This window comes from Heterocephalus glaber, unplaced genomic scaffold (genome assembly GCF_053883595.1).
Source record: "Heterocephalus glaber isolate CG9 unplaced genomic scaffold, H.glaber_assembly_v1.0 deba00001472, whole genome shotgun sequence".
Lineage (NCBI taxonomy): Eukaryota > Metazoa > Chordata > Mammalia > Rodentia > Bathyergidae > Heterocephalus > Heterocephalus glaber.
Genome location: NW_028258315.1, coordinates 30,358,703 through 30,384,162, shown reverse-complemented (window position 1 = coordinate 30,384,162; position 25,460 = coordinate 30,358,703). Strand labels below are relative to the sequence as shown.

At 43.6% G+C, this 25,460-nt stretch overlaps 1 protein-coding gene across 1 annotated transcript in view; it reads left to right on the top strand.

The window, feature by feature from the left end:
- Gng4 (G protein subunit gamma 4) overlaps positions 1-25,460 on the top strand; it is a 49,569-nt gene that overhangs the window by 8,770 nt on the left and 15,339 nt on the right. Inside the window, exons 2-3 of the mRNA XM_004854620.4 lie at positions 13,473-13,568; positions 15,256-15,364. Coding sequence (XP_004854677.1) covers positions 15,266-15,364 — 99 coding nt within the window. The 5' untranslated portion in view covers positions 13,473-13,568; positions 15,256-15,265. The remainder of the gene's footprint in view (positions 1-13,472; positions 13,569-15,255; positions 15,365-25,460) is intronic.

Sequence of the window (25,460 nt, the reverse complement as noted above, 5' to 3'; positions counted from 1 at the left end):
TGCTGTTTGCCACCACCACCTTTACTCTGGGACAAGTCACTCTGAATGTCTCAGTATCTGCAGCAGGCTGTCAGCCCATTGAAGGAAAAAAACAAAACAGAATAAAACAAAAAACAACCACTTCAGACTCTACATCTTTTTCCCTGGAAAACATCCAGGTTATTTGTGGGTTTATTTAATTTATCCCTTCTTTTCTCATTGCTGCTACAATATTCTCTCCCAGGTATGGCATAGTCTGTCTGCAAAGCCTCCCAGAGCTCTTTGTAATATGTGTGACAAGTGCTTGGCTGCAAAGCTTTCCAGAATTCTTTGCAACATGTGTAACAAGTCCTCAAGTAGCATGCCTATCATTCATGACAAGGTTCCATGTCACTTCTTCCCAATTTTCCTCAGACATTTATCTCTGACAAATCATTCGATTTTGTAAATTCTTCAGATCTAGAATGAAAGCTACATTACTGGGTTTCTTCTTTCAGGACCCAGCCATTAAGTTATTACCAAATCTCAAAAAAAGGGCAGGTGACAATACCTAATAGTCTATGAATTTGTCAGTTTGTGTCATTGATTTTGTCCCCACCTGAGGCATTTTACTTGATTCTAATCATTTTGGGGTGAGAAGGCAACAAACTGTTAAAAAAGGGAAGACTGAAATTCAGGAAGACAGAAACATGCTGGAAAATAGAGGGTTAGAAGCAGGTCTCCTGTCCTGGTTCCTCAATCACTTTTCCTACCTGAAAAACATTCTTTTTTCTAGTTGTTAAAGCTACATCTGCAGAACCAGTATTCTGTCTATTTCTGCTTCAATTCTGGCAGCTTGCTCTCCAGCTGACCCATGCAGTCTCTACCCAAAAATGAAAGCATGTGAACTAACTCTAACCCTCCACCCTCCTTTGTCCTACCTGTGACATAAATTATCCCTTTGTCCAGTGTATCCACACTGTATATGTTACCCTCCCACTAGTCACTTTGTAAGTGTCTCAGCAGATCAGTTATTGCAATATCACAATGCTGTGTCCAAGTAAAAATTATATTAAGCACCATTATATGTACATATAGAAAAAACATGGCATATATAAAATTTGGTACTGTTTGTATTTTCAGGCATCCACTGGGTGTCTTGGAATGTATCCCTGTGTATAAGGAGGGGCTACTGGATTTGAGCAGAGTGATTGTGAACTGGGCAGTACTAGACCACAGCAGTTCAGGTCTCTCTGGGTGGGTGCTAGAAAAATCTTGTATAAGGTGTCCACAGAGGCAAGACAAACTATGGTTGCTTAAAGTAGAGAATCCCTAGAGACTAGTTGGCAGGTTCTGATTGCTTAAGTTTATAATTGGTTAAGTTTCCTCTTTATGTTGACATTGAATTGGGCTTACTTAGTGGGAACCTTAGGTGCACAATCTGGCCAGCCCTGGCCTCATATGTATGCATTATGTATGTATGTATGTATGTATGTATGTATGTATGTATGTGGTAGTGAGCTTGAACCCAGGGCTACATTCTCCAGCCCTTTTTGTTTCTCATGAAGATACAGCACTCCAAGGAGGTGGAGAAACAGAAGAAAAAGTGGAATGGTGTGTGTGATCTACACACCTCTGCCCTAGGATGTGCCCTGGAGAAAGTCTCAGGCAAGAGACTCCTGTTCATAGCATTGTTGTGCAAAACAGCCAAATGTTGGGAACCATTCGGTGTCCATAAGCAGGAGTGGGGAAACAGGTGGACATATGCAGTGGAGCACCATGGGCTTTGAATGTGTAAGTCTCAGGAAAATATCCAGGAGAATACCTATCCTCTACTGTTACAAATGTTTTTAAGTAGGAAAGGTGATTCGTACTTAGAAATCTATACCTATGTTTGAAAGGTAGGAAGGCAGGTGGGACTCATCGACCAAATTCATACCAGTGATAACTGGGGGTGGCACACAGGGTGCCCAGGGAACGTGGGTCATTGTGTTTTGTTTCATAAGCTAGGTGGTAGATAAGTCAGCATGTTGCTTATATTGTTCTCTAAGTTGTATTATATGTCTGAAATATTCCATAAGAAGAGGCACATTGAAAATCTACCCAATTCACTTGCTCAACAACATATGGGAAAAATAATTAATAGATTAGATCATAGAATTTCTTCTTTTTCTTTTTGCAGTACTTGAGATTGAACACAGTGCCTTCACACTGAGTTACATCTCCAGCCCTTTAAAAAAATTTTTTTTTGAGACAGGGTCTCACTAAGTAACTAGGATACCCAACCTGGATTCAAACTTGCAGTCCCACTGCCTCTGTCTCACAGAGAGCTGGAATTACAAGCATGGCCACCTCACCGTAGAAATTTATGAAAATTTATGAAAACACATGATGCATAGTCTGTTCTGCTGCTGTTTCTGTCCACTGTGGGCCTGGGAGGTCCAGAAGTCATCTCGTGGCTCTCAGCCACCCAGAAAGTAGATCACACCTGCACCCAGAGCCCGGGAGAGAACCCAGTGACCAGTGGCCTCCCTGATGTCTGAGTAGGTAGTTGGACGTGTGGAGGGACAGGTCTCTAGTGCAGCTATCCACTGCCTGACCCTACTTTAGGGAAACATTGTGTCCATTTGAAGCAACAGAAAATGGCCCAAATATGAAGCAGAAGGAGGATTTGATGAAAGGTTATAAGGAAGTCCATAGTATCAGTGTGCACCAAAGAGCTATGAGCTAAGGCAGGATCAGGATTCTGGAGATGAGGGCTGGGGAACAATGGGGCAAGGTCTCTGTGATCTCAGTACAGCCCCCGCTGCCCTCGGACACCAGCACTGTGAATATTATGTCGCTGCCCCTTTGTCCACAGCCTTGGTTAGGAGCATGCTGGGAAGAAGCCCTGAATGGTCATTTGGCCAGGCTGCTGCAGGGACGCATGCTCCACCAAGCCACTGGCCTAGCTAGCACGGGATTTTTTCCAGCCTATGATTCCATAGATTTTTTGAATGTGGTTGCAGCTACCTCCTATTAGCTCATTCCACACGAGCCACCTAACCATCTAAAATTCTTCCACTAAGTACTGATTTTTAAAGAAGTCATTATTGGAGCTATTATATATATTCTTTATGGAATGAAGTCTGAAAGAATAAACAAAAAAGTTTTAAAAAATGTAAAAGTCATAATTATCTTAACTGGAATACCTAGCTTTATAATTTTACATTTCGTTTGGAGTTTGGATATTTTTTTAAGCAGTTATACAGAGGAAAAAAATTAAATTGATTCCATTTAGGAACCCCCAACCCCCTTTTTGCCTTAGTGTGTGTTTCTATGACAAAATATCTGAGATTGGGTAATTTTAAATAATAGAAACTTATTTCTTACAGTTCTGGAGGCTGGGAAGTCCAGGGTCAAGGTGCTGGCAGATTCAGTGTCTGATGAAGATCTGCTCTTCGTAGACAGCATTGTCTGGGTGTCCACACATGGTAGGAGTGATTGCCGTGTCCTCACATGGCAGAAGGGCAAAGAAGGCCCTAAGCTGGTTCCATGCAGCCCTTTGTGAAGCTGCGATCCATGCAGGAAGGTAGAAAACTTGTGACTTAGTCACTTCGCCAAAGACCCCTTCTCTTCACACTATCACAGTAAGGATTCATTTTCACTGTGAATTTTGGAGGTGACATACTTTCGAACCTTAGCAGCCTACAAAAAAATCACTGGTACCTGGAACCCTCAAGGCTGGCAATGTTTGCACCCCATAGTTAGGGCCATCATTGTGTCTGCTCCTTGGTATTGATTCAGAGAGGCGGAAGTTGATGCTGGGTTTTTTCCATTCAATTAATTAAATGGGCACTGAATGTAAAACTCTTCACTAGGTGTTCTAGGGGAAGAAAAGTGAAACTGACAATCTTTTGTCCTAAAAGGAGCTCACAGACTATGGAGGAAGAAAAGATGCATACACAGTTATTTGCCTACCAGATTATAAAGTCAACTGTAGTGAAAACAGTAAGAAGCCCAGAAGTGTCACATGCAAGGGGAATGGGCAGGTCTCTGGGCCACAGTAGTGAGCCAGCTCATGAGAGCTCTGAGAAGTTGGCAGCCGTGGAATGATGCCTTGAAGATGTAAGAGGAAGCTTTATCCAAGAAGAGTGGCAAGTCAGGGAGGGTGGCATTAATCACATAGTGGAAGCAAAAGGATCAAAGTGGGAAAGCTCTGACACTAAGAGCAACCAAATCCCACCAGACTGGAATCATTTAATTTTTATTATCTTATGAGAGAAGTTTGATACTAGTTTTTAAAGTCTCTTGTAATTGCATTTGACATTTCAGAAGAATTATCCCCAGCATTCCATTTTAACCAGGGATATGATTTTGAAAAGATAAACTTACTGGCCGTCTGGGGGCCTCTACTTCTTTTGCCTCCCTGGTTCACTAATTGACTCCCTGCCTGGAAAGGCAGGCAGAGGTTCAACTTCACTGATTCTGCAGAGAGCAGGTGCCAATTTTATTCAAAGAGGAGTTGCGTGTCAGCCTCCCAGGTCCTGCTCAGTTCTGTAGAGCTCAGTTGAGTCATTAACTAAGGGGACTACATCTGCCAAATAATCAGTGACAGTGATCCCAAGAAATAAGTCATGAGGGAGGCACCTCATAACTGTTAGTGAGCCACAGCCAGCTGGATACGATGCAGAGGGAGGGCAGACGTCGCTGGCCGGGGAGCTGGGTGGAAGTCCAGGATCAAAAGCAGACAAGGACTCTGGAGTCCTAAAGGTAAAGGTTGGCAGATGGTGAGGGTAAGCGTGCAGAGGCAGGAAGCCACCATTAAAGAGGACCACTGGCCAGCACCTGTGAGTCAAAGTGAATGGGGCCAGCGTGAGACTCAATCCACAGCTCAGCTATGGGGAGAAAGGTAACCCTTAGTTTTCCTCTAACTCAACTATATTTGAAGTACAGTTGCCTCAGCACTCCCCTGGAATGTGGACAGGGTGTTGGGAGAAGTGCCCTTTTGGTCCTGGAGGCATCTGTCCACCAGGTGAGCAGTGAGACACCATCAGCTAGGTGTTGCTCTTGAGACTGCTGGCTCTTGGTGGGCTTGAGTCCTGCCTGGGAGCACAAAACACTCCCTCAGACTCCCCATGGCCCCCACTGCCTCAGGGGACCAGGCAGCCCCCATCCACCAGCTAACAAGACTTTGTAGCCCTGACAATCCCGCTTCAGTGAAACCACTCTGATCCTGGGGGAATTCCATGCTCCCTCCTGCTTCTGGCTGAGACATTCCCCTGTTCCCAGAGCTCTCCCATCGCTGGTACTTGGGCTGTTGGAAACAGTGGTGGGCAGGCTCTTGGGTCATGTTTGTTTCTTCACCCTCCACACTCAGATGCTCCTGGAATGGGGACATGTAGGTTTATATCTCAAAATACTGTCTAATCTCATGAATTTAGCAAATTTGGCCTTTCTTTCAAAGACGTCACTATGCTCAAGGTATTCTGGCCTTCCTGACACTGTTGACACCTGACAGAGTTCAGGAGAGGTGTCAGGTGGCCCAGGTCACAGCCAGAGTACGTATCCACGCCAGCCCATTCCTGTGTGCCCCCAGGCTGTGTCCCAGACCCTTTTCTCACAGTGGCTCCTTTGGTCTTTAGAACTGTGCGGGGAGGCAGGTGCAATCCCACCTGTTCTCCAGGTGTGAAAACTCAGGCTTGGAGGGAGTAAGCAGCCTCCTTGGAGCCGCACTGCAGGGTGCTCGAGCTTTCCTTTGGGTTTGGCGCTAGCCACTGTGCTTCTGTCTTCCTCTCAGTGATCACAAGACATCTCTAATCTCAAAGACGGTCTCAGATTTGGGCTCTAAGTTGCTTGTTTGTATAAAAATACTGTCTGCATAAAAATGCTGTCTGCAGCAAGGATAAGAAGAAAGGTTTGAGGAGTTTGCTGTGTGGATCCTGGTCTCTGCCAGGAGTTGGGGGGCAGTGAATGCTAGGCAGAGGGAGGGGATGATGAAGGCACGAGCAGGAAGGGCCAGAAAGGGGCGCCAACTCCATCAGGTCATTGTGAGTGTGTGACTGAGGGGAAAACACGTCCTCAGGTTCTGAACTCCTCTTAGAAAATATTTGTGGGATATGTATGATAAAAGACTTAACCAAAGTATACAGTGAACTCTTAAAATAAGAAAACAGCCCTATTTTTTTCCCTTCCCCTACCCCTCCCAATTCCCCTGCTCTTTTAGACCTTTTCTTCCTGTTACACAATATCAATTATACATTTTTTAAATTACAATATCAAGATCTAGGAGACATTACCACAGATTTTACAGAATTTAAAAGGATATAGAAAGCATATTACAAAAATCTTTTTTGAAATAAATTTGACAACTTACCTTGGACGACAAATTAATGAAACTAACTCTGGAGGAAATATAAAATTTGAATAGCACCTATTAAAGAAAGTATATTGCTAGCTTGAAAACCTACCTATATGACAACAGCAGGCTCATATACATTTTAACTGATAAATTATATCAAACAATTAAAGCAGAAAAAAGAAGGAACACGTCTCCCCTCATTTTAGGAAATCAACATCGTGCTAATCCTAAAACTGGATAAAGATAATAGAAGAAAAAAGTATGAACATAGATAGAAATTTGTTTAACAAAACAAACTATTAGAAGTCAGATCAAACAGCCCTATTTTTAAAAAATGAGCAGGGCTGGGGATTTAGCTCAGTGGTTCCATCACCTGCCTCGAAAGCGCGAGGTCCTAAATTCAATCCCTGATACCAAAAAAAAAAGAAATGAGCAAACATTGTGAACAAACATCTCACCAAAGGAGATGCACAGATGGCAAATCAGACGTCTTTCAGGAAACACAAGTTAAAACAGCAAGGAGACATCACTGTCCACCTTCCCTAGTGGCCCAAATCCAGAAAACTGACAGCCACAGATGCCAGCAGGACACCGAGAAACAGCAGCTCCCATTCATTACTGGTGGGAACACAAGGCCGAGTAGCCACTTTGTTCCTTTCAAAACTATATACTCTAGGGTCAGGGATTGAACTCAGTGGTTACACCACCTGCCTGGAACGCAGAAGGTCCTGAGTTCGATCTCCGGTACCAAAAAAACAAAAACAAAAAAAACTACATACTCTTTTATGAGGGGATCCAGAAATTATGCTCAGTATTTACCAAACTGAGTTTAAAACTTCTGTCCACACACCAAAAAAAACTGGCACATGAATGTGTATAGCAGTATTATCCATAATTGCCAAACTGTGGGAGCAACCAAGACGTCCTTCAGTAGATGAGCAGATAAATGTACTGGTATATCCAGACAATAGAATTTATTCAGTGCTAAAAAGAAATGAACTATGAATCCAGTGTGGTGACCCATGCCTGTAATCCCAGCGTTCTGAAAGGCTGAGGGAGGAGGATCCCAAGTTTGAGACCAGCCCATACTCAAGATTTTTTAAATTTAAAAATAAATAAAGAGAAGAAATCAGCTGTGAAGCCAGAGAAAACATGGAGGAAATTTAAATGCATATTATCAAGTGAAAGAAGCTGGTCTGAAAAGGCTACGTTCTGTGTGATTCCAACTATGTGACATTCTAGAAAAGGCAAAACTATGGGTATAATAAAAAGATCAATAATTGCCACAAGCTGGCAAATTTTCAGGGCAGCGATATTATTCTGTATAACACTACAAAGCTGGGTACTTGTCACTATACATTTGTGCAGACCCACAGAATGTACAACACCGAGAGTGAGCCCCAGGGGTGAGGCTCAGTAGCCGAGCACAAGGCCGCTGGGTTCCCAGCACTGCCAGAACAAAACCAAACCAAAACACAATTCAGTAATACCCCTAGAGTAAGCTCTGGACTTTGGGTAATGATGCTGTGTCTATGCTGGTTCACTGTCACCAAGGGGTCACTTTGGTGTGGGATGGTGGTCATGGGGAGGCTGTGTAAATGTGTGGGGCCACGGGGCCATATGCAAACTCCCTGTATTTTCTGCTCAATTTTACCGTAAAACTCAAACTGCTCTTAAACTTACAGTCTATTTTTTAAAAGGGCTTGGAAGGTAGCAAAATATGGGAATGGTGGGGGAGAAAAGTACTGTCCCAGGGCAAATAGAGCAAGGGAAGGGAGACTGTGTGGCTTTGTGAAGCTCAGGGTCTGTGTACCAAAAGCATCATTCTTTTTCCCCTCTTCCAAGGCCCCGAGTACCTTTGCTTTGTGGGTCCTCACGTGCTCCTGGGACTCCTCCCTCTCTAGCCTGGCAGCTGCCTGCCTCTTCCTACTCCTCTCACACTGGGTCCTCAGTGGTCTCTGCTCCCTGTGTGGACCTCTTGTGAGGCCAGCTGTTCCCCGGGCTCACGAAAGTCACCAGTGTATTACAGATGTCCCCAAGAGCTGCAGCTTACTAGCAATCCTCTTCTGGCACTCGGGGCTGTTTCAGACAGCACTGTTGGCCAGGACGAATAACATGGTGGCAAAGGAGCCAGTGGTAGAGCCAGAGGTAACAAACAACCTTCTCCAATCTGTCTGTAGTCTCCTGCCAAGTCTTACAGGAAGCAAATGAAATGGGAAATAAATCCACACACAAAATGTGAAGTGAAACTCTCATACCTTAGGACAAAGTCATTTTACTTTTTAAAAACTTTGCTTCTCTAGGAAGGTGAAAATTAATGATTTCCCCTAATAATGTTTATAGAAAATTCATTCTTCTTGAATAATGCTAGGAGCTGGAATATGACAGCATTTGTCTTTTCTTCAATTAAAATTGCGTGGGAAACTCGAACTATCATGTTTCTCTAACAGCTACTTCTCCCACTTTGTAAAAATAGCGTTTCTGTGGAAAAAACATCATGTGAGGTAGAATTTGAGATAGGCTGAAGTACCAGACTACCTTTCAGAGAACAGCTGTGACCAAGGCCTTCAAGCTTGAACCAGCTCTCTCTGACCAGACAAACACTCAGTGACCCTCCAACTCCCTCCTTTGGCATTTAGAAATTGTGGAGCCCTTGCAAGTTTGTGATCACCAGTTTCAGATGTCCATTCTATTAATGCAGGTTCAAATATATAACAGAAACAAGCACCCCATTCCTCCATCAGCCTTTTTATAAGCCAGGGATACACTGAAGGCAGGGAGAATGAGGTCTTTCTCCTCACCAGGCTATTGGCTGTTGGTGACAGGGAGGGAGGGAAGAGGGAAGGCTGTACTGGAACGTGTGTGGAAGGGACTCCCCTAACCTGGACTTATTAAAGCATGGGGGCACCAAGAAATACCTTCTGGAGGTCAGGACAGCTGACCAAGTAAAGAGGGTTGAATGGGCGCCCATCAAACAAGAAAAGAAGGGCATCCTTGCCAAAGAGGACACATACAGAACGTCCAAGATGGAGAAAACACAACAGCCCATCACTGCTGCTGATCACAGCTGATACTTCAAGAAATATAAAAAGTATCTGGGAACTCTAAAAAGTAAACCAGACTCTCTGGATTGTGGAAGAGAGGCAAAATGTGAGAAGCAACCTAAATGATAAATCTACTTCCTACTTTCTTTCTCCTTACTCTGTGGTTTTGCACCCAAATGGGACCAGCAGCAGATGTGCAGATAATTAATTAGTGTAGACAGCTCATGCTCTAGGAGTAACCCCACATGTCTGCCAAGGAACCTGGGGAAAGATCTTTGTGGTTCTTTTCCCCTTTTTCTTTTTTCTTTCACTGATTTGCCCCAGGAGCAGGCCCCAGTTGCAGAATCACACAGTGGCAGCAGCACTATGAGCTACATCTTGGGGAGGAACCCTGTCTTTTGGGTCACAGAAGTAGGAGAAGGGGCCCTCGTGAACTGAAAAGTATGAAAAATACTGGAGAAGAGAGAATGAGGAAGTGGATCCTCTAATTCTTTATATGAACCAACAAATCTCCCAACAACACCCCTGAGATGCACATACATAGGACAGATCCAAAGCAGAACAGAAAAAGAAAAAAATTGAAAGAAAATTTTATACAGGCACTCAAAGCTCAGAAAAAGCCCTGGGTGATATATGCATGGAATTGCAAAAACTTTAAAAACCAAACTGAAGTCAGGATCTAACCTAACTTTATGTAATAGTAAAGTTCTAAACATCCCATGTATCATACAGAAAATCACAAAGGAAAACAAGAAATATTTCAAATTGGTATAAAAACATGTGATCCAGCAAAAGTAGTCCTTGTAAGGAAACTTACACCAATAAATACTTATGTTAGAAAAGAAAGCTCTTGGGCCAGGGATTTAGCTCAGTGGTTTCGCCGCCTGCTGCACAAGCACAAGGACCCAAGTTCGATCCCTGGCACCAAAAAAAAAAAAAGGAAAGAAAAGAAAGCTCTCAAATCAATGATTTTAGCTTCTACCTTAATAAACCAAAAGAATGAGACTCAGGGAGAGAGAGAAAATCAAACCCAAAGCAAGCAGAGAAGAAATACTAAAGAACAGAAATCAGCAAAATGAGCTGGGCATGGTGGCACATGCCTGTAATCGCAGCACTCTGGAGGCTGAGGCATGAGAATCACCATGAGTTCAAGACCAGCCTGGGCTAGATAGTGAATACAACACCCGCCTGAACTACATAGCAAGACCCTGTCTTAATTTTTCTCTTTTTTTTTTAAGGATAGAAAAGCAATAGAAAAAATGACACCTAAAAGGAATTCTTTGAAAAGTCCCGTAAACTTAGAACTCTAGCCAAACTGACCAAGAAAAGAGAAGACCCATATTATAAATGTCAAGAATGAAAGAGGAGATACCACTACAGGTCCTACATGCATAAAAAGTAGACTATGACAAAGGACCATCTGCTCATAAGTTCAGTAACTAAAGAAAAAATCCCATAGAAGACACAATCAAAACTCATACAAGAAGAAATAGAACCTGAATAGTTCTATTTCTACTAACAAAAGTGAATTTTTAAGTTTAAAATCTTTCCACAAAGAAAAGTCTAGTCCAAGGTAGCTTTGTTGGTGAATTTTACTAGATATTTAAGGGGAAAAATGTTACTAAAGATGGAAATAACAGCAGCCATGTGGAATGAAAGTCACTGTTGAAGTCTGAATGTGTTGTCACACACACACAAGTATTACTTATAGGAACTACCCATGATCTACCTGCCCTGTCTGGCACCAGGGATACAAAAGCCAATAAAACAGCCTCTACCCTCAAAGGACTCCCAGACATCTATTGGCCAGGGAGCAGATCTTTTATGACCTCAAAATAATTATCTTATTTAGAAATGACCATATTTTCTTCTCTTTAGGGAAGAAAGCAGCTTTTGAAAACATCATAGCAAAATTTAGTGCCATTGAAAAAGCTGCTTTCTCCAGCAACAAGATCAAGAGAGTCTGTCAGGGCCTGAATCCCATCAGTACCAATTACTTCTCTTATTTTGGAGAAATACCAATGATACAAAGAAGTTGTTTAAAATCCTTTGCAGGAGGATGGTTCAACATATGCAAATCAATAAATGTAATACATCCCATAAACAGAAACAAGGACAAAAATCATGTGATCATCTCAATAGACCCAAAAAAGCCTTTGACAAAATTCAACATCCATTCATGATAAAAAAAAAAAAAAAAAACTTTGAGAAAAGGAGGTTAGGGCCGGGGATTTAGCTCAGAGGTTTCGCCGCCTGCCTCGCAAGCACAAGGTCCTGAGTTTGATTCCCGGTACCAAAAAAAAAAGAAAGGGAGTATAAAAGGACCTTATTTCAATCTGATAAAAGCCATTTATGACAAACCTACTTCCAACATCATACTAAATGGAGAAAAGCTGATAGCTTTTCCTCTATATCAGGAACAGGATGAGGATGTCCACTGTCCACTGTTACCACTTTGTTCAATATAGTACTTGAGACATCAGCCAGAGCAGTCAGGCAAAACACCCTGTGGATGACTGAGACATGGACAATACTAAGCCCTATATAGAGTATGTTTTTTTCTGTATGTACCTATTTATAGTAAAGTTTAATTTACAAATTAGGCACAGTATGAGGCTGACAATGACTAATAACAAAATAGAACAGCCATCATCACTACTTTTCACTTTTCATTCTTTTTCCATTTTTAGATAAAATAAGGGTTATGTGAACATAAGCCTGCGATATCACTGTAGTCGTTTTTATAATCTAGTCAGCTACTAAGTGACTAATGGAGGGCAGCATATATAGCATGGATATTCAGGAAGAAAGGATGATTTATATCCTGGGCAGGACAGAGGGGGATGGTACAGATTTCATCACGATCTCAGAACAGTGCTCAGCTTAAAATATTAATTGTGTCTGGAATTTTCTCATTAATATTTTCAGACCATAGTTGACCCTGGGCAACCAAAACTGCAGAATGTAGAACCACAGATAAGGGGGAGACTACTGTACTCTGACAGAAAGGAGCAGTCACATTTGTAGCAGTAGACAGGTGGTGTTTGTAGAAACGTTGGAGGGGCTACCTTAGTCTATGCCATAGATCAGGGAGCTCATATACCACAGAAATTTCCTTCTTTCCATTCTGGAGGCTAGAAAGTCCAAGACAAGACCTAGTGGGTTTAGTGTCTGTTGAAGACCTACTCTCTGGTTCATAGCTGGGGGTTGAGTCCTCGCCTGGTGGAAGGGACAGAGCCTCTCTCAGGCCTCTTCTATGAGACATGAATCCCATCCTGAGGTTTCCTTACTTGTGACCTTGTCCTCTCCCAAAGGCCCACCTCCTAATACCATCACCTTGGGGGTGAGGATTTCATCATAGGAGATGTGGGGAACACAAACATTCAGACCATAGCAAAGGCTGAGAAAACACATTAAGCACAATTCTGAACCATCTTCCCCAATATTCACATTAAAATGAATTTGGATTCCACTCTACCTAGCAGAACAAACGGGACTGGCAGCCCATTCCTATTGAGCTTGATTTTGCTGTAGATTCACTAGGATCCGTGGTTGAGGAGGGAACTCAGAACTCTTGGGGACAGCATCATCTTGGTGCCAGCCATGCTATCCACACCGGGCAAGGCTCTTTGTCCCTCTGTGAGTGAACTCTGTAGTCATCTGACCTAGACATGTACCTTCCTTGAAATCTAGTTGTTCCTGACGCATGTAGGCTATGTGCATCAATGTGCTAAGCATGGTTACCTAGGAAAAGGCATTGCAGTTGGTCTTTATTTTTGTTACTGTTATTGTGATCTTCTCTATCTTCAGTGGACATATATTTTTATAGAAGGAAGAAACCACGTGAACTCTATCCATTTGGCAGGCATTAGCTGGAGCTAGAGCTGTGAGATTGAGGACTGAGCACCTGGCGTGAAGGTCAGCAGGGAGGCCTTCAGGTGAGGCCCACGGAGGCCTTGAACTCGAGCCTGGGTCCCCAGTCTTCCCTGTGTCGCCTCAGAGGTCCTCTTTCTGCCTTTAGTTTGCCATCTCCCCCCATCCTGAGAACTGATGTCCTGCTGCTGAGATGGGGAGGGGCAGTGTGGGAGCAGCTGGGGACAGGACAGCTACATCTCTGGTTGTACTTACAGGTGAGCCCCGAATCAGTCTCTCATCTGACAACTGACTACTGCCACCACCAGCCTGTGTCCCTTATCTGGGCCTGTCACCGTGGCACCTCTCAGCAGGTAAGGGGAATGACTTTCCTCCTCAGGAATGGTTTCCTCTGGAGAGCAGGAGTATGGGGTCTGGGTGGGGCTTGGCCATCAAGATCCCACTCTGTACCCTACTCCTGGCGGTGGTCACTGCCCTATCCCTCACCAACTTCCATTGCTGACATAGGGCCATTAGGACACCTGAGTGTAATGAGGTACAATGGCATACACTTTTCAGAAGTTCTAAATGCCTGTCCTGAGTCAGGTCTGAACCACAGCACTGAGAGTAGAACCACCTTGCCCTGGCCCACCCTAACTCCATACTTGCTGAGTTGGAAGCCACTGGTACAGCCCCCTGGGCCACCTGTCTGTGTAAGTGTCTCCCGTGTGCCCCAGAAGGAAGACATTTTTAACCACTTGGGACCAGGGGAGGACCCTGGCTTGTGGCTTTTTTCCTTTTGCCTCATCTTGAAAATCAGCCATGGAGTCAGTGTCCACAGGAGCTGGCAAGCATGTTTAGCTTTGTTGCAGTTCTACTTTGCCCAGACTGTTTTCTTTCTTTGGGCCGAGGTGAGATGTATAGCACACACAGGTGTGTGGACAGAGACATACATGAGGTCACACACAGTCCACACATAGTCCAGCATGTGGGTAGCAGCAGAGGCAGGGGTGTTGTTCAAGGGAAGCCTGAAAGGCCCCTGGCTACAGTGGGGAAGCATTGCTCTGAAGCTTCCCCACAAGGTCTGTCTGAGAGGCTGAGGCAGGAGAATCGCAAGTTAGAGCCCAGCCTGAGAAACTCAGTGATTTAGCAAGACTCTGTCTCAAATAAAAACTAAAAAGGATTAAGAATGTAGCTTAGTGTGAAGGCCATGGGTTCAATCCCCAGTACAACAAAAACCAAACAAAAAGCTTAATTGTCCGTAGCTCTGCTTGGCAAAAGCCATTTTCTTCCCGTGCTAGCTGTCCCTGAGTGATTTCCCAGCACAGTGGGGCAACCCCTCCCATCTCTCTCCCAGATCAGGCACGGTTCAGGATCACTCCAGGCTGAGTTGGTTTTGGGGAATAGAAGGAACAGAAGGAACAAGTATGTGGGTGAAGTCCTATTCCTGCCCTGTGTGGTGGAGTTACAGATGCTCCCAAATTTCAGAGCCTCCAGCTGCTTGAGCTTCTTGTTGCTGGGCACAAGTTCCCAATGAGATGGACACACACTGGCCAGCTCTGACCTGTCTTATAACAGGACAGCCTTATTTTTTAAAAATCGCCCATGAGCAAAGGAAACTCTCATTGGGCCAGGAGTTTGTTCATCCATTAAAAGTCCCACCAAGAGAGTGGCCTGCACAGCAGGGTCCTGGCCTTGGCCTCCTGCTTCACTCTGTGTCTTGGGAGCCATTGTCACTCATGTCACTCTTTACAGTGGCCCGTCCTTGACACTCACACTTTGATCATTAGGCCTCCTCCAAGCAGTTTCTCATTGGATGGGGTAACTGTGATCCAGGGCTTATGCTCTCTTGGGGCACAAGTAGCATTACAGTGTCTTGTCTTAGTCACATGGCAGCAGAATGTGTGAGGTCATGGAGAATTTCCTTCCCTTCTAGAACAGCAAATCTGGCTTGCACAGAGAAGCTGTAGATGGTGGGAGGTAGGCAGGGTGGGATGGGGTCTGTCTTATCCTTGCTGTCGAGAGCTGCACTTCCAACCCTTTGTCTGTGGCTGCTTGCAGGGGCCGTAGAATGAAAGAGAGCATGTCCAATAACAGTACCACTAGCATCTCCCAGGCCCGGAAGGCTGTGGAGCAGCTGAAGATGGAGGCCTGCATGGACAGGGTGAAGGTGAGCATGCGCAAACCCTCTTCCTATTCCAAGAGCAGCTGAGCCAGGTGCAGTATATCTCATGAGCACCCAGCCACCTTCAGCAGGGAGACATTTATAAATGTTCCAGTGTTCTGAGCATGCCCAAGGATTAGGAGTGATGCAGAACATGATGTATATGATTTCCAGAAAATAGATGCTTCTTCGTCTCAGCTCTGTTTAATTACATTGTCCTGCCAATGAGCAGGAAGGAGAGTTGAACAATGAGATCAGTCACTGGTGCTGTGACTTTAAGGCTTACAACATTGCATATTTTGTCAGGGGTACTGCTGGGGCAAGGCACTCAACCACACCTGTGTGTGTCACACCTTCCTTGAAGGAAGGTGACGAAAGGTGCCGGCCACCAGGCATGTTCACTGCTGAATACAGGTCCTTTGACACTAGGAGAGCTGGATCAAGATGAAGCTCCCATTTCTCGAGCTGCCACTTAGAGGCTAGTGGGAGGCCAGGCAGAGCATATGGCTCTGAAATGCACCTGGGCTCATGGCTGTAATAGAGTGGGAAGAAGCCCTCTCAGGAACAACAACTGCAAAGTCAAGGCCACTGTACCACTGTCTTTCAGGACACAGGGTCTTGCTTAGGCATCTGGGATTACAAAGGAGAATCCTTGGCAGTGGCAGTGGGCAGCTCTCAAAGCCTTCTATAGGCAAAGCCAGACACTCCTCCCTGGGGTTCATCATTGAGCCCTCTTCCCTGCCAGAATTGTTGGCTGACACCAGCTCTCCCCTCTGTGAGGGTAGTTATTCTCTCCCCAGGGGTTTTGGGATGCCACCTATCCAAGGGGCAGAAAACTGGCACAGAAAGTGACATGCGAGAACATAGAACTGGAAAGGAATGCTGTGGGGTAGATTGTTGTCAGTGCCACGTGACTTGAACATCTACGACTTGCACATACTGATACCAGCTCTGCAGTAGTTTGGATCTGGAGTGTCCCCCAAATGCCCATGTGTTAAAGGCTTGGTGGAACCTTAAAAACAGGTCAGATGGGGCTGGGGATTTAGCTCAGTGGTGCCGCCACCTGCCTTGAAAGCACAAGGTTCTGAGTTCAATCCCTGGTACCAAAAAACAAAAAAAAGAGGTCAGGCCTGGTGGGAGGTTTTAGGTAACTGGGGGCCATGCTCTCAAAGGGGACTGTGCAGAGCTAGAGAACACAATCCAAAAATTCATTTGGAACCAGAAGAGACCTAGAATAGCAAAAGCAATTCTAGGCAACAGAGACATGCCAGGGAGTATCACAATCCCCAACTTGAAACTATACTACAAAGCCATTGTGATAAAAACAGCATGGAGGGGGAAAAGAAAAACAGCCTGGAGGGGCCAGGGATTTAGCTCAGTGGTTTCACCACCTGCTGTGCAAGCGCAAGGACCCCAGTTCAATCCCCAGTACCAAAAAAACCAAAACAGCATGGTACTGGCAAAGAAACAGACCCGAGGATCAGTGGAATAGACTAGAAGATACAGAAACAACTCCAGACATACTCAGCTACTTCATCTTTGACAAAGGAGCCAACTATCCTCACTGGAGGTAAGATAGCCTCTTTAATAAATGGTGTTGGAAAAACTGGATTTTAATCTGCCAATGATTAAAAAACTAGATCCCTATCTTTCACCATGCATTAAACTAAAATCGAAGTGGATTAAAGATCTAAATATTAAAACAGAAACACTAAACTGGCTCGAAGATAAGTTAGGTAGAACTCTTGAAGACATTGGCATAGGAAAAAAACTTTATCAACAAATCCTCAGTAGCTCAGAAACTAGCACAAACAATCAACAACTGGGATCTCATCTTATTAAAAAGCTTCTGCACTCCAAGAGAAACCACCAACAGAGCTAAGAGACAACCTACAATGTGGGAAAAAATTGTTACCAGCTGCCCCTCAGACAAGGGTCTACTATCTAGAATATATAAAAAACTCAAAAAAATTAGATCCCCCAAATATAAAGACCAAATTCAAAAATGGGCATCTGAAATGAACAGACATTTCTCAGACAAAGAAGTACAAGCAGCAAATAAACATATGAAAAAATGTTCAACATCACTGGTCATTCGAGAGATGCAGATGAAAACAACACTGAGATTCCACCTCACCCCAGAAAGAATGGCTGCTATCAAGAAATCAACCAATAACAAATGCTGGCGGGGCTGTGGGGAGAAAGGAACCCTGCTCCACTGCTGGTGGGAGTGTAGACTGGTGCAACCACTGTGGAAATCAGTATGGAGATACCTCAAAGAACTAGGGCTAGAGGTCCCATTTGACCCAGCTATTCCCCTGCTGGGGATCTTCCCCAAAGAATTAAAAGAATCATACCACAGTGATATATGTGCGCCCATGTTTATTGCGGCACAGTTTGTAATAGCTAAGGTTTGGAAACAGCTCAAGTGCCCATCAACTGGAAACTGGATAAAGAAGATGTGTTGTTGTTTTTTTTATAAAATGGAGCACTACTTAGCCATAAAGAACGAGAAACTAAAGACATTTATAGCTAAATGGATGCATATTGAGGCCATACTCTTAAGTGAAATAAATAGGACACACATTGTAAATCCCAAATAGTTTCTCTAGTGTGAGAAACTGAAAGTGTAAATAAGGATTAAAATGATTAAAATGAATAATGATAATGCGATAATTTGAAATAGGAAAAGGTCCAAAGGTGTAGGGGTGGTGGGAGGGGAAGGGGAAAGGGAAGAAGGGAAAGGAAAAATTATGAGAAAAGAAAAAAAATGGAAACGAAATGTATGTAAATAGGGAAGGGTGGAGGGGGTGAAGGGAGGGCAGGTGAATGGGGAAAAAATAAGAACCAAGATACATCATGTACAGGTACAAGATCCCAATGATAAATGTAACTAACTTAGGTATTGTATACCTAAAATGTACCAATAAAGTTAATGGAAAAAAACAAAAAAACAAAGGAGATGGGTCAGGGATTTAGCTCAGTGGTTTCACCGCCTGGTGCACAAGCACAAGGACCCAAGTTCGATCCCTGGTACCAAAAAAAAAATCAAAACAAACAAAGGGGACTGTGCAACTCTGGCCCCTTCTCTCTGTGTGTCCTAGCCATGAAATGAGTGGCTTTGCTCTTCCATGTGCTTCCAGCATGATGTGTTACCTCCACATATACCAGTGGCCTAAAAGTATTTTGTCTTCTTAGCCTATAACCGCACTTCTAAAACTGGGAGGCAAAATAAACTTTTTCTGTTTTTAAGTTGATCATCTCGAGTATTTGTTAGGATAACAGAAAGCTGACTAACACAAACTACAGATCAGGTGTCAACCATTGGTCTCTAGGCAAGAGAAGGTAAGCACCCAGAAAACAATTTAAAATGGAGAGGGCCCCCATAGTGGAAAGGGACATAACCATATGTTCCACAAATGTTCTGTGCTCCAACAGGGGAGACAGGAGAGCTCCGCCGAGGGGTGAGGACATGGTGAAGCCATTCCTAAGCTGTGCTGTCATGTGAGTGTGGCATCACCATAGAAGTCAGACTTGTGAGTGGTGACTGGTTGTGGGTAGGCTCTGGACAAGGAGAGGCCAATATGACCACATTATGGCCATGTTAGCACCCAAGAAAGAGCTGCCTGCTGTGCCAGCCTCAGCTTTGGGTGGCTGGGGAGGGGACACTGTGCACACAGGCACAATCTCAGAACAACCGGGCATCAAGCTGAACCCATGGGGTGACAGGTATTTGAGGTGAACCAGACCTAGCTGTTCTGTTTTCTCCATGATCTGATGCACAATAACTCATTTAACTACCCTCCTATCCTTAGATGTTTCATTTATTTCCACTTTTGAGTGTTATCTTAAAGTGTTTGGAAAGTCCACTGGTGGGTAAAATGTGCGTGTCTCATTGTTTCTTTAGGATAAATTCTTAGGGACTGAAAATTACTTGTTTGAAGGATACATACACACAAAAGTGTTTGAATCCCTACCAGAGTTCTCTCTGAGAAGCTATACCAATATATAGTCTTATCAGCAATAAGCATGTCTTTTTCCCAAAATTCTTTTCCAAAATACCATTCTTTATGTCATACTAATTTCATAGATAATCATAATGGTACTATGAATAGATAACATTTATTGAGTGCTTACTATGTGCTGTTCTGGACAATTTTTATTAAATTCACTCAGTTCTTACAACAGTCCTATGAAGCAGGTACCCTATGTTATAGAGGAAAAAACTGAGGGCTGTAGGCAGTAACTTGCCCCAGATAAAGCCACTAGACAATAATGATAGCTCGAGGGTAGAAAACCAGGCAGGCCCTCACTTGTCATTATTATGTTATATCTTCTCTTGGTTGTTGATGCCCATTAGGGTTCGACCTAAAACACCCCCAGAGTTCTCATGTGTGCAGAGATAGGGGCCTTCAGAAGCTGACTGAGTCATGAGGGCTTCTACTTCATCCATGGATTAACCTGTTGATGAGGTCAGAATTTAATAACATTATGGGGAGGTAATGGAAACTTAGAAGGTGGGGCTTAAATTGAAGAGGGTGGGTCAGGTGAGTGTGACCTTGGGTACTGTACTTCTTTAATGAATGCATCTTTGTAGTACAGAATAATGATGTTCATTTTGAGGAACTGCCACATGCATATAATATATCTTGATCATTTACAGTCTCTTTACCCCCCTCTTTTTCCTCTGCCTCCCCTAATTCCCTTCCCCATTTCCAAGAGTCTACCTTCCATTTTCTATCACCTGTCCTTTATTTTGGTCATTTATTTACTTGTACTTTAGGTTTCTCATATAAGAGAAAACATGATATTTAATTTTCTGAGTCTGAATTGTCTCGCTTAGCTTGTTGATCTGGAGTTCCATCCATTTTCCTGCAAATTACATGATTTCATTCCTCTTTACAGCTGAATAATATTTCTCTGTGTATGTCTATCACATTTTCTTTAGCCACTCATCTGTTCATGGGAATCAAGGCTGTTTCCACAGTTTAGCTATTGTGCATTGGGCTGCTATAACATGAGTATACATGCATCACTGTAGTATGTTTTTTATTCTTTCAGGAATATACCCAGGAGTGGTATAGCTGGGTCAAATGGTATTTCTGGTTTTAGTTTTTTGAGGCGTCTCCATACTGATTTCCATAGTGGCTGTACAAGCTGACATTTCCACCACAATGTAGAAGGGTTCCTCCCCCTCCCAGCCCCATAACCTTGCTGACATTCATTGGGGTTATTTCGTGTGTTCTTGATGATAGCCATTCTGACTGAGGTGAGATAGAATCTCCAAGTAGTTTTGTTTTGTATTTCCCTAATGGCTAAATATGTTGAATGTTTTTTCATATACTTGTTGACCATTTATACTTCTTTTGAGAAGTGCCTATTTAATTCATTTGCCTGTTTTTTATTGGATCACTTGTTTGGGGGGTTTACTTCTTTATATAGTCTAGATATTAGATCTCTATCAGAAGAATAGCTGGCAGAAATTTTCTCCCATCCTGCAGGATGTCTCTTCACTATTTTGATTATTTTCTTTGCTGTGCAGAAGCTGTTAATTTGATGTGGTTGATTCTTGCTATTATCTCCTCTGCTGTTGAAGTCCTATTCAGTAACTCTGCCTGTGCCCATGGTTCCAGGTGTTTCCCCTATGTTATCTTCCAAGAGTTTCAAAGTTTTTGGTTTTATATTTGGGTCTTTGGTTCATTTTGATTTGATTTTAGTACAGAATGAGAGATAGAGACCTAGCTTCTCCTCCTGGGTCTGGCCACTCTTCCCTGGCTCATCACTAGGTCCTTACCAGCCAGCCCAGCACCAGTGGTCCCCTGTGTTCTGCCCCAGCCCATTTCTCTGGAGCCTCAGAATCACTCCAGGTAAACTCGTCTATGCCTTTTCCTCTGTGTCTCTGCCTGAGGTCCTGTTCTATGTATCTAGGAACCTACTGGCCAGTCCCCCAAAGCTGTAAAAGCACCATATCTGAAACAACTTTTATTTCATCCCTTTCTTTTTTATATTCTGTCTAATTCAATGATACCACTGCCCACCCAGGCTCACAACCAAGAAATTTGTGTTGTCTCTCTTCCAACCAGATATCTACAGTTCCAAATCCTACCAGTTTTGCCCCCTGAATATTTCCAAGAAGGTTCCCCTCATCTGCATCTGTGATCTCCTGGCCACTTGCAGAAGCCACTCTGCTTCTGGGCTTGCCCCCTCAGATCCATGCTCTTCCTTTCCTTGCTGCTGATCTTCTCTAATTCTCCACCAAGTGGAAGCTCAACAAATTAGCCCAATTCTGACACTGTGTGTATGGAATTACCACAGAACCCATGCGTTAAGGGCTCCGGCTCAGAAGACTGTCCCTACTGCAGACACCAGTTGTAAGTCTCAGGTACCCAGACTACCTGCACTTCTGGCAGATTTGCCTGGCAATGCAGGGGTTTCCAAGAGTCTTCTTGCCCAAATTATATCATTCATGAGAAGGGCTCGTAGAACTCAGGAAACTCTTTTACCCACATTTACCAGTTTATTACCAAGATTACCACTCAGAAATTGCCCAGGGGATGAGATGCATAGGACAATGTATGGTGGGATCATGGTATACAACTTCTCTGCCTTGTCTGACAGTGCTCCTCCCACCCATTGATTAAATGGTGATTAAATTCTATCTCCAGCCCTCTTCCAACTTGGAGGTTAGGGGCCAGGGCTCAGAGTTCCAGGTCCGATCATGGCTCATTCTTCCTGGTGACCTGTTCCCATCCTGGAGCTATCTAGAGGTCACCAGCCACCAGTCATCTCATTAACTACAAAATTCACTCCTATCACGCCAGAAACTCCAAGGATCTTAGGAATTCTGTACCAGGACCTGGGGACAAAGATCAAACATTTAATATTTACCACATTCTAACATAAAAATCTGACCGTGCATTTCTGTTCTTAAAAAACTCTGCAAGAAGGCTGGGGATTTAGCTCAGTGGCACCGCGCCTCGCAAGCACAAGGTCCTGAGTTCAATTCCTGGTACTGCAAAAAAACAAAAACAAAAAAAACAACTCTGCAAGAGAAAGAAATGGAAATGGTTTAGGGCTTTCCAAGACTGGTTCTGGAGCCTTCCCACCTACTTTCCTGGGCCTGGAGCTGATTATCTGTAAAGGGTTTAAGAGAAAGGCATCCCCAGAGGAACTGGGGACCCACCCACAATAGACTGCTCTGGGTGCTGGAATGCAGAGTGCAAGAAGCTGTGCATTCTGGATGTGCTTGTATATTTCTTCAAATTCATTATCCTGTGGTATGTGTTTAAGAATGAATGTATATATTCCTAATAATATATATATATTCCTAAAAAACTTTGCAGTAGATAAATTATTAGAATCATTCATGTGATTGATTTTTCAGTCCTGTGGATTAAACCCAGGAGTTTTGCACTGAGCTACATCCCCAGCCCTTTTTATTTTTCATTTTGAGACAAGGTCTTGCTAAGTCACCAAGTTGCCCAGACTTGCTCATGCTTATGATCGTCTTGCCTCAGCCTCCTAGTGTGCTGGGATTATATGTGTGTACCACTACGCCCAGCTCACATGACTCTTGATTCAGCCCATTCATTACATTTAGGAATTACTAGGGCTCCCTTAATTAAGAGATTAAGGGTTCATCCCTTAGTACTCCTGTCTACATGTCTCCACCCCTATTTTCTTCATCAATCTTGAGGATGTGCCATGCTGTAACACAACATCATATTCTCTCCACCTGGACAGAATGTCTTCCTCTGTCTGGAAAATCCCATCCATTTGTGATGTGACAGATCAGAGAATAGAACAGACCATGACCTAGGAGTCTCCACATGCAGCCCACCTAGCTCTTCACGGAGGCAGCTGCTCACTTCCAAGCAGGACTCAGCCAGAAACCCACGATGACTTTCCACCATGAAGATGGGCCTGCTATTTGGGGAAGTGTTGGGCATCTTCGCAGGGAACATGCTAAACAACATAGTTGATCTGTGACTTTCCACTGCCTCAGATTTTATCTGTCACCGCCTCCAAGAGCTGCATCAGGGACAGCCTTCCAGCACAGCTTGTAGCAAGAACATTCAAACACTGCTCCAGTGAACTGGGGAGGAGGGCAAGGAGAATCTATCTAAGCTGTCATCAAGCAAATAGTATATTTGATTTAGAACTGCCCCCTTTCAAAGAATAAGAGGAAAAGAAAAACATTATGTAAATATTCCAAAAAAGAAAAAAAATCAAGGATCAGACTATGACATACAAAAGGCTAACGAACCATTCACTTAGGAAGCCTTCTTCCAGAAAGCTTCAAGCAACTGCTGTATACTCTGAGAAAATATGTAAAACAAACAAAATCTCAGAAACGAGCTCAAAGGAGAGATAAAGTAAATGAGCTGAATAAAAGGTTGAAAAGGTAAGGAAAGATTGGTAGGCGAGTGGGGAACACCATTTGGAAGAGCAACGAGTGCAACATTTGTAGAAAACCAAATTAGTGATGTTGAGGACAGGCTAAAGTCACAGTGAAAAAGATGAAGGGCCAGATCAAAGCAGTTAGAAGATGACAGAAATCAAGACTGACTACAACATACCAGCATTTGGAGGCTGATGCTGTGTCAGAGATAACAAATGGAGCAGAAAATACTCAAGGATTTAACATTGAAAGTTTCATTAGGGCCCGGGATTTAGCTCAGTGGTGCTGTCGCCTGATCCCCAGGACCAAAAAAAAAAAAAAAGGAAAGAAAGGTTTCATGAAACAGAGGAAGACCTGAACCTGGAGATCCAGATTGTCACACCCCAGGACATAACTGATAGAAAATGATCAACCCTGAGACACATGTATTGGTGAGGGTTCTTGATCTCAGAAGTAAAGAAGTACCCTCTAATATCACCAAAACAATAAAAATAGCAAAAAGCAAAAAAAAATTTTTTTACAAAATAAAAAAGAAAGAAAGCCCATTCAGGAGACAGGCAGAAGCAGCCACCACTTAGGACAGGGCACCTAACTTTTATTACATTCTTCATGTGCCTCATCAGGAACTTGAACATTCACAGCAGCCCCAAGATCTTGGTGCTGTTACAGTGCCTCAGAGGTGCTATCAGAGGACACAAAGGCACACAACCGAACGTCGAGGGCTGCCACAGAGCCACAGGGCCTCACCTGCAAAGGAGGGAGTCCTCAGTGTGGACACATCACCCCAGGGTGGAAGGTGGCAGCTTACAGAGAAACAGCATCTGCAGGGAACTCTCCGCCCAGCCAACTGGCCATGTGTGCCCATGGTGATGTAAATATATTCCCAGTTATGCAGAAATGAAAACATAACACAAATACGTGCTGCTTTTATTTAGCAAAATGAGTCTGTTTTGTACAATGGACTGTCACTAAAGGAATACAGATACGCATAATTATGTTAACTCCCCACCTCGTCAGTTTCCTCCCAAGCACAGTTGAAGGTCTTTTTTTTTTCTTTTTTCTGATACTAAGGATTGAACTCAAGGCCTTTGCACAGAGGTATATCTTCAACCCCTTTTTTATTTTTTATTTTGAAACAGAGTCTTGCTAAGTCACTAAGCTGAGCTCCAAAATACAATCTTCCTGCCTTGGAGGCAAGAGTGCTGGGATTATAGACATGTGCCACCGCACCTGGCAGGTTGAGGATCTTGATCATTGCTGAATGTGACCACATACTATTGGGTCGTAGGAGTCATTGGTCAAACTGAAGGATGAACTTGGCCTACATAGATCAGATCAGTTTTGATACTAGGCCCAAATCAGAATCATAGAAACAGTCTCAGCACTCAAGACATTATATGCCCATGTGTGCTTTCTAAAGGGATTTGGGAAAGCTCATAGAATTGACATGAGAATCACCTTCTGGGAACAGCACTCAAAACTGCTGCAGCAGAGTGTGCTGGGGACCCATCACGATTGCCACCACGTACTGCATGCTATCACTTATACCATTACCACTCTGAGCTAGGAACCCAACCTTGTAGCTAGGGCTTTTGTCACTTCCACCAGAAGAAAAGCTCCTATTCTTTGCCTCTTGGGTCCTTAGTCAAAGATGTGTGTCTGATAGACAGAACTAAGGTCACATGCTTGTGCCCAAGTTGC